At 44.8% G+C, this 10,000-nt stretch overlaps 1 protein-coding gene across 1 annotated transcript in view; it reads left to right on the forward strand.

Moving 5' to 3' along the window:
• Positions 1-10,000, forward strand: part of LOC149984351 (protein naked cuticle homolog 2-like) — a 74,429-nt gene that overhangs the window by 54,292 nt on the left and 10,137 nt on the right. Inside the window, 3 exon segments of the mRNA XM_090220723.1 lie at positions 4,446-4,475; positions 4,477-4,507; positions 8,195-8,334. Of these exon segments, the coding sequence (XP_090076849.1) occupies positions 4,446-4,475; positions 4,477-4,507; positions 8,195-8,334 (201 nt within the window).

Here is a 10,000-nt window from a genome sequence, read left to right on the forward strand (position 1 = left end):
CACACACACACACACACACATACACATGCTGCACACACACACACACACGCACACGCACTGCATCCCATCCCCATCCACCCGTTCCTCCATCCATCCGTCTCCCACAGTGTGGCTGCTCGCCACAAGCTCCCTCCACGTGTAATTATCCAAGCTTATGGTAGAGAAATTAACATTCAATTCTGTGGCAAGAGCTCTGGTGGACATTCCTGCAGTCAGCGTGCCAATTGCACTCTCCCTCAGAACTTGAGACATCTGTGACATTGTGTTGCTTGACAAAACTGCACATTTTAGAGTGGCCTTTTATTGTCCCCAGCACAAAGTGCACCTGTGTAATGATCATGCTGTTTAATCAGCTCCTTGATATGCCACACCTGTCAGGTGGGTAGGATTATCGTGAGAGAAAGGAGAAATGCTCACTAACAGGGATGTGAACTCATTTGTGCATAACATTTGAGAGAAATATTTTTTTTGTGTGTACGGAACATTTCTGGGATCTTTTATTTCAGCTCATGAAACATGGGACCAACACTTTACATGGTGTGTTTATATTTAAATTCAATACACATGGACACTCACCCTCAATTCAACCATTCAATTAAGATTAAGTCAATAGCACGACATGTCAGTTTTGGGGGATATATGAAGACAAATAGCTGGGAGAATCAGAGACAAGCATGGTGAATGTGTGTGTGTTTGTGTTTAGTGTGACCTGATTAAAGACATCTGCTTGTTTGGGCCCCAGGGAGGGAGGTATATGACTGTCTTTAGTAGTGGGAGGTGTGGGAGGGAGGTGTGTGACTGTCTTTAGTAGTGGGAGGTGTGGAGGGAGGTGTGGAGGGAGGTGTGGGAGGTGTGCCTCTCTCAGAAGCTGTTTACAGTTAAAACCTGCCTCCTCCTCCACCTCTCCTCCTCCTCCACCTCTCCTCCTCCTCCTCCACATCTCCTCCTCCACCTCTCCTCCTCCTCCACCTCTCCTCCCTCCACCTAGCCTGTCTTCCACCTCTCCTCCTCCTCCTCCTCTCCTCTCCTCCTCCACCTCTCCTCCTTCTCCACCTCTCCTCCACCTAGCCTCTCCTCCTCCACCTCTCCTCCTTCTCCACCTCTCCTCCTCCTCTCCTCGACCTGTCCTCCTCCTCTCCTTCTCCACCTCTCCTCCTCCACCTCTCCTCCACCTCTCCTCCTCCAACTCTCCTCCTCCTCCTCCTCTACTCCTCTCCTCCTCCTCCTTCTCCACCTCTCCTCCACCTAGCCTCTCCACCTCTCCACCTAGCCTCTCCTCCTCAACCTCTCCTCCACTTCTCCTCCTCCTCTCCTCCTCCTCTCCTCTCCTCCTCTCTGCCTCTCCTCTCTTCCTCCACCTCTCATCCTCCTCTCCTCCTCACTCCTCCTCCTCTCTCTCCCTACCTCCCCCTTCTCTCTCTCCATCATTCTCACTCCCTCTCTTTCTTCTCCCTCCCTCTCCTCCTCCTCTCTGCTGGGTAATATACAGTGTGTTTCAAGTCTAACCCTGACACCCAGCAGAGAGGGAGAGAGAGAGGGAGAGAAAGGGGAAGGGAGGGAGAAGGAGAAGGACGGGCTACGCTCACACACCTAAACGCATGCAGATGTGCCTCAGATTCCTCTTGAGTTGAGCATAGTTTCTGTCTTGTCAAAGGTTCTTTATTATTTTTCTGTGTTATGGGAAACTATGTTTTCCTGCACCTTATTTGTGTAAAAATCTTCCAAATGTTTTGGTTCCTTTAGGGCCATTTAGAGAGCTGATAGGACCTTTTTTACTGATGAATGTGTGTATGATTCTTCCTGCTTGTATTTTCTATGTATAATTTGCAGTGTGTACTTCTGTAATGTTGGTAATTCAGGACTCATCTGTAAAACATCCTGGTCTCAGTATGACTCCCTGGAAAAAATAAAAGGTTAAAAATAAAAAAATAAATTAAAAAAAATGATTATTTATGCTGATGCTTGTGACATCATACTCTCAGAACCCCGTTTGGGTTCCATCTGAGACCAGACCATGTGACTCAGTGGGGAGATTCAGGTAGAGACCAGACCAGACCATGTGACTCAGTGGGGAGATTCAGGTAGAGACCAGACCAGACCATGTGACTCAGTGGGGAGATTCAGGTAGAGACCAGACCAGACCATGTGACTCAGTGGGGAGATTCAGGTAGAGACCAGACCAGACCATGTGACTCAGTGAGGAGATTCAGGTAGAGACCAGACCAGACTGTGACTCAGTGGGGAGATTCAGGTAGAGACCAGACCATGTGACTCAGTAGGGAGATTCAGGTAGAGACCATACTAAGACCATGTGACTCAGTGGGGAGATTCAGGTAGAGACCAGACCAGACCATGTGAGTCAGTGGGGAGATTCAGGCCAGACACCAGACACTACTTAAAGTGGTTTGTTTGTTAAAAGTCCCCCAGATAGAACAGGAGCAACAGCACCCTATTCTCTCTAGATAGAACAGGCAGCACAGTACCCTATCCTCTAGATAGAACAGGCACACATACCTATCTAAATATAGAACAGGGAGCATATATCTATCTCTAGATAGAACAGGGACACATACCCATCCTCTAGATAGAAACAGGAAACAACAGCACCCTATCCTCAGATAGAACAGGAGACAGTACCTATTCTACACACAACAAGACACATACCCTCTATTTTATACACACACAACCCATTTATAGAAAGAGGACACAGGACCCACCCAGAGACAGAACAGGGAAGCAACATCACCCTATCCTCTAGATAGAACAGGGAGCAAACAGCACCCTATCCTCTAGATAGAACAGGGAGCAACAGCACCCTATCCTCTAGATAGAACAGGGAGCAACAGCACCCTATCCTCTAGATAGAACAGGGAGCAACAACACCCTATTCTCTAGATAGAACAGGGAGCAACAGCACCCTATCCTCTAGATAGAACAGGGAGCAACAGCACCCTATCCTCTAGATAGAACAGGGAGCAACAGCACCCTATTCTCAGATAGAACAGGGAGCAACAGCACCCTATCCTCTAGATAGAACAGGGAGCAACAGCACCCTATCCTCTAGATAGAACAGGGAGCAACAGCACCCTATCCTCTAGATAGAACAGGGAGCAACAGCACCCTGTATCTCTTAGATAGAACAGGGAGCAACAGCACCCTATCCTCTAGATAGAACAGGGAGCAACAGCACCCTATCCTCTAGATAGAACAGGGAGCAACAACACCCTATCCTCTAGATAGAACAGGGAGCACACAGACCCACTTGACAGAGAACAGGGAGCAACAGCACCCTATCCTCTACAGATAGAACAGGGAGCAACAGCACCCTATCCTCTAGATAGAACAGGGAGCAACAGCACCCTATCCTCTAGATAGAACAGGGAGCAACAGCACCCTATCCTCTAGATAGAACAGGGAGGTCTAGCAATACGTCGTCAGAAACATGTCACATGTCTTAGGCAGCACCACACGTCAGGAGACACACACACACACACACACACACACACACACACACACACACACACACACAGACACACACACACACACACACACACACACACACACACACACACACACACACACACACACACACTCCCTCCTCCAGTGGTGCATGTTTGTGTCATTTTGTCTTTAATCAGTCCCATCCCATCCCATCCTATCCGACGTTTCCATCCTGCAAACACACACATGCTCTTGTTGCAAAGCACCTGAAAAGTTTATTTCTTCTTGTTTGGCAGTTTTAAAATAAAAGATGACATGACTTTTCATCAAGTTATCTTCTCTATTAACGATTTAGATCAACTTCAATGCTTCTACAAAAAAAAAAAAACAATCACAATCCTCTGTAGCTCCCTATCAAACCGTTCCATGTGAAACCCCAAGCCTCCATCTCTCAATGCCCAAGTAGAATCAGAACACATGTGAAGTTGCATCTTAAATGGCACCCTATTCCCTTTATAGTGCACTATACTTTTAACCAAAGCCCTATGGGGTTCCGTTTGGTGATTCAGCCTCTCTCCTGGAACAGGTCCAAGATGACAGAGCCCATATGTCTGTTTTGATAGATGCACGAGTGACTTTTGTGGGAGTTGGAGGCAGCTTGAAAGCTTGGCAGTGGTGTCTCTTTCTCTGTCCGCCCCAGACAGTAAAGCATTATAAGCATGCACGTGTTCTAAGTGTTTGTCTCTCTCCTCTCTCTCTCTCTCTCTCTCTGTCTCTCTCCCTCTCTCTCTCTCTCTCTCTCTCTCTCTCTCTCTCTCCTCTCTCTCTCTCTCTCTCTCTCTCTCTCTCTCTCTCTCTCTCTCTCTCTCTCTCTCTCTCTCTCTCTCTCTCTCTCTCTCTCTCTCTCTCTCTCTCTCTCTCTCTCTCTCTCTCTCTCTCTCTCCTCCCTATCTCTCTCTCCTCCCTATCTCTACCCCTCTGTCCTGCCTCTCTTCCCTTCCTAGGAGTTTCCACATAGTGAGCTGAAAGGGGAGACAGCTCTTAGACCATCACTGTCCACTAGAGGGTAAGTAGAAGTATACATGTTTCTATGTTTCAGACTGGTAAGATATGAGTAAATTCTTTCATTTGTAGAGCACAGATCTGGGCCCGTCATCCACAAAGCGTCTCAGAGTAGTAGCGCTGATCTAGGATCTGTCCAATAATGTGATCTAAAAGGCTAAACGGATCCTAGGTGCAAGTTCAAAACCCCCGAGCTGACACGGTACAAATCTGTCGTTCTGCCCCTGAACAGGCAGTTAACCCACTGTTCCTAGGCCGTCATTGTTCTTAACTGACTTGCCTACTTAAATAAAGGTCAAATAAAATCAAATAAAAATAAGCTCTCACAACCACTGATTCTGCACAGTTAACTACATGACTTGTATGTACAGCTAAATAACACTCTTTGAGTCCACATTCTATATGAGCCCATGATGAAAAAACCTATTTCCTAACGTATTTCCTAACGTATTTCCTAACGTATTATCCTAGTCCAAGTGGATGTTGTAAAGTCTTCAATAGAGTCTCATGTCTGTTATGTCTCTGTGTTGTTGGGTTCAGGAAGACTAGCTGTCATCATGTCTGTTATGTCTCTGTGTTGTTGGGTTCAGGGAGACTAGCTGTCATCATGTCTGTTATCTCTCTGTGTTGTTGGGTTCATGACCCCAGGAAGACTAGCTGTCATCATGTCTGTTATGTCTCTGTGTTGTTGGGTTCAGGGAGACTAGCTGTCATCATGTCTGTTATCTCTCTGTGTTTGTTGGGTTCATGACCCCAGGAAGACTAGCTGTCATCATGTCTGTTATGTCTCTGTGTTGTTGGGTTCAGGAAGACTAGCTGTCATCATGTCTGTTACGTCTCTGTGTTGTTGGGTTCAGGAAGACTACCTGTCATCATGTCTGTTATGTCTCTGTGTTGTTGGGTTCAGGAAGACTAGCTGTCATCATGTCTGTTACGTCTCTGTGTTGTTGGGTTCATGACCCCAGGAAGACTAGGCTGTCATCATGTCTGTTATGTCTCTGTGTTGTTGGGTTCAGGAAGACTAGCTGTCATCATGTCTGTTATGTCTCTGTGTTGTTGGGTTCAGGAAGACTAGCTGTCATCATGTCTGTTATGTCTCTGTGTTGTTGGGTTCATGACCCCAGGAAGACTAGCTGTCATCATGTCTGTTATGTCTCTGTGTTGTTGGGTTCAGGAAGACTAGCTGTCATCATGTCTGTTACGTCTCTGTGTTGTTGGGTTCATGACCCCAGGAAGACTAGCTGTCATCATGTCTGTTATGTCTCTGTGTTGTTGGGTTTCTTGAAGACTAGCTGTCATCATGTCTGTTATCTCTCTGTGTTGTTGGGTTCATGACCCAGGAAGACTAGCTGTCATCATGTCTGTTATGTCTCTGTGTTGTTGGGTTCAGGAAGACTAGCTGTCATCATGTCTGTTATCTCTCTGTGTTGTTGGGTTCATGACCCCAGGAAGACTAGCTGTCATCATGTCTGTTATGTCTCTGTGTTGTTGGGTTCAGGGAGACTAGCTGTCATCATGTCTGTTATCTCTCTGTGTTGTTGGGTTCATGACCCCAGGAAGACTAGCTGTCATCATGTCTGTTATGTCTCTGTGTTGTTGGGTTCAGGAAGACTAGCTGTCATCATGTCTGTTACGTCTCTGTGTTGTTGGGTTCAGGAAGACTAGCTGTCATCATGTCTGTTATGTCTCTGTGTTGTTGGGTTCAGGAAGACTAGCTGTCATCATGTCTGTTACGTCTCTGTGTTGTTGGGTTCATGACCCCAGGAAGACTAGCTGTCATCATGTCTGTTATGTCTCTGTGTTGTTGGGTTCAGGAAGACTAGCTGTCATCATGTCTGTTATGTCTCTGTGTTGTTGGGTTCAGGAAGACTAGCTGTCATCATGTCTGTTATGTCTCTGTGTTGTTGGGTTCATGACCCCAGGAAGACTAGCTGTCATCATGTCTGTTATGTCTCTGTGTTGTTGGGTTCAGGAAGACTAGCTGTCATCATGTCTGTTACGTCTCTGTGTTGTTGGGTTCATGACCCCAGGAAGACTAGCTGTCATCATGTCTGTTATGTCTCTGTGTTGTTGGGTTCAGGAAGACTAGCTGTCATCATGTCTGTTATCTCTCTGTGTTGTTGGGTTCATGACCCCAGGAAGACTAGCTGTCATCATGTCTGTTATGTCTCTGTGTTGTTGGGTTCAGGAAGACTAGCTGTCATCATGTCTGTTATCTCTCTGTGTTGTTGGGTTCATGACCCCAGGAAGACTAGCTGTCATCATGTCTGTTATGTCTCTGTGTTGTTGGGTTCAGGAAGAATAGCTGTCATCATGTCTGTTATGTCTCTGTGTTGTTGGGTTCATGACCCCAGGAAGACTAGCTGTCATCATGTCTGTTATGTCTCTGTGTTGTTGGGTTCAGGAAGACTAGCTGTCATCATGTCTGTTATGTCTCTGTGTTGTTGGGTTCATGACCCCAGGAAGACTAGCTGTCATCATGTCTGTTATGTCTCTGTGTTGTTGGGTTCAGGAAGACTAGCTGTCATCATGTCTGTTATGTCTCTGTGTTGTTGGGTTCATGACCCCAGGAAGACTAGCTGTCATCATGTCTGTTATGTCTCTGTGTTGTTGGGTTCAGTAAGACTAGCTGTCATCATGTCTGTTACGTCTCTGTGTTGTTGGGTTCAGGAAGACTAGCTGTCATCATGTCTGTTATGTCTCTGTGTTGTTGGGTTCAGGAAGACTAGCTGTCATCATGTCTGTTATGTCTCTGTGTTGTTGGGTTCATGACCCCAGGAAGACTAGCTGTCATCATGTCCTGTTTATGTCTCTGTGTTGTTGGGTTCAGGAAGAATAGCTGTCATCATGTCTGTTATGTCTCTGTGTTGTTGGGTTCATGACCCTGGAAGACTAGCTGTCATCATGTCTGTTATGTCTCTGTGTTGTTGGGTTCAGGAAGACTAGCTGTCATCATGTCTGTTATGTCTCTGTGTTGTTGGGTTCATGACCCCAGGAAGACTAGCTGTCATCATGTCTGTTATGTCTCTGTGTTGTTGGGTTCAGTAAGACTAGCTGTCATCATGTCTGTTATGTCTCTGTGGTGTTTGGTTCAGGAAGACTAGCTGTCATCATGTCTGTTATGTCTCTGTGTTGTTTGGTTCAGGAAGACTAGCTGTCATCATGTCTGTTATGTCTCTGTGTTGTTGGGTTCAGGAAGACTAGCTGTCATCATGTTCTGTTATGTCTCTGTGTTGTTGGGTTCAGGAAGACTAGCTGTCATCATGTCTGTTATGTCTCTGTGTTGTTTGGTTCAGGAAGACTAGCTGTCATCATGTCTGTTATGTCTCTGTGTTGTTGGGTTCAGGAAGACTAGCTGTCATCATGTCTGTTATGTCTCTGTGTTGTTGGGTTCATGACTCCAGGAAGACTAGCTGTCATCATGTCTGTTATGTCTCTGTGTTGTTGGGTTCAGGAAGACTAGCTGTCATCATGTCTGTTATGTCTCTGTGTTGTTGTGTTCATTGACCCCAGGAAGACTAGCTGTCATCATGTCTGTTATGTCTCTGTGTTGTTGGGTTCAGGAAGACTAGCTGTCATCATGTCTGTTATGTCTCTGTGTTGTTGGGTTCAGGAAGACTAGCTGTCATCATGGCGTCAACTAATGGGGATCTGAATAAAGATGAAGATGTGTGTTGTTGTGTTGTGCCAGTGGATCTCCCTCCAGAGAAGGCTGCTGAGGGCTGTGACAGTTACCTGCAGTCCCCCCACACAGACCCAGGGCCAGACAGGCAGCTACTGAGAGGAGGGGATGCAGGCAAAGCCTCTGGGAAGAAACGCATCAGCCTGGATGTAAGTTAGACGCTAGTCTTTTTTACATCTTCTATGGATCTTATATGTTGAATGTAGTGTACACTACATGCTATGGATCTTATATGTTGAATGTAGTGTACACTACATGCTATGGATCTTATATGTTGAATGTAGTGTACACTACATGCTATGGATCGTATATGTTGAATGTAGTGTACACTACATGCTATGGATCTTATATGTTGAATGTAGTGTACACTACATGCTATGGATCTTATTTGTTGAATGTAGTGTACACTACATGCTATGGATCTTATATGTTGATTGTAGTGTACACTACATGCTATGGATCTTATATGTTGAATGTAGTGTACACTACATGCTATGGATCTTATATGTTGAATGTAGTGTACACTACATGCTATGGATCTTATTTGTTGAATGTAGTGTACACTACATGCTATGGATCTTATATGTTGATTGTAGTGTACACTACATGCTATGTATCTTATATGTTGAATGTAGTGTACACTACATGCTATGGATCTTATTTGTTGAATGTAGTGTACACTACATGCTATGGATCTTATATGTTGATTGTAGTGTACACTACATGCTATGGATCTTATATGTTGAATGTAGTGTACACTACATGATATGGATCGTATATGTTGAATGTAGTGTACACTACATGCTATGGATCTTATATGTTGAATGTAGTGTACACTACATGATATGGATCGTATATGTTGAATGTAGTGTACACTACATGCTATGGATCTTATATGTTGAATGTAGTGTACACTACATGATATGGATCGTATATGTTGAATGTAGTGTACACTACATGCTATGGATCGTATATGTTGAATGTAGTGTACACTACATGCTATGGATCTTATATGTTGAATGTAGTGTACACTACATGATATGGATCGTATATGTTGAATGTAGTGTACACTACATGCTATGGATCTTACATGTTGATTGTAGTGTACACTACATGCTATGGATCTTATATGTTGAATGTAGTGTACACTACGTGCTATGGATCTTATATGTTGAATGTAGTGTACACTACATGCTATGGATCTTATATGTTGAATGTAGTGTACACTACATGCTATGGATCTTATATGTTGATTGTAGTGTACACTACATGCTATGGATCTATATGTTGAATGTAGTGTACACTACATGATATGGATCTTATATGTTGAATGTAGTGTACACTACATGCTATGGATCTTACATGTTGAATGTAGTGTACACTACATGCTATGGATCTTACATGTTGAATGTAGTGTACACTACATGCTATGGATCTTACATGTTGAATGTAGTGTACACTACATTCTCTCTCTATGCCTGCAGCACAGCCTCTCTGCCCGCCTGTTGCTCCCAACGTGTATTTTCCCAGTTACAGTCCTGTTACCAGATACCTCTGAATCAAAGTTACTTCCAGAAAAGCTGTAACTGAGAATTGTGGTTAACGTCTTTTTCCTGGACCAGGAAGAAAGGCATGATGTTATATTGTGGTGGTAGGGCATTCCTCCTCCCCCTTCCCTCTCTTCTCCAACTGCAGGTCGTCACGGCAGTTAAAGGGCTTTTGCTGAATGTGATTATTTGACTGGTTTTATATTCCTGCTTTGAAAAGCAGCCAGGAGGGGAGGGTGAGTGACTGTAGAAAAGCAGCCAGGAGGGG

This window comes from Oncorhynchus mykiss, chromosome 3, assembly GCF_057628025.1.
Source record: "Oncorhynchus mykiss isolate SJ-2025 chromosome 3, ASM5762802v1, whole genome shotgun sequence".
NCBI lineage: Eukaryota > Metazoa > Chordata > Actinopteri > Salmoniformes > Salmonidae > Oncorhynchus > Oncorhynchus mykiss.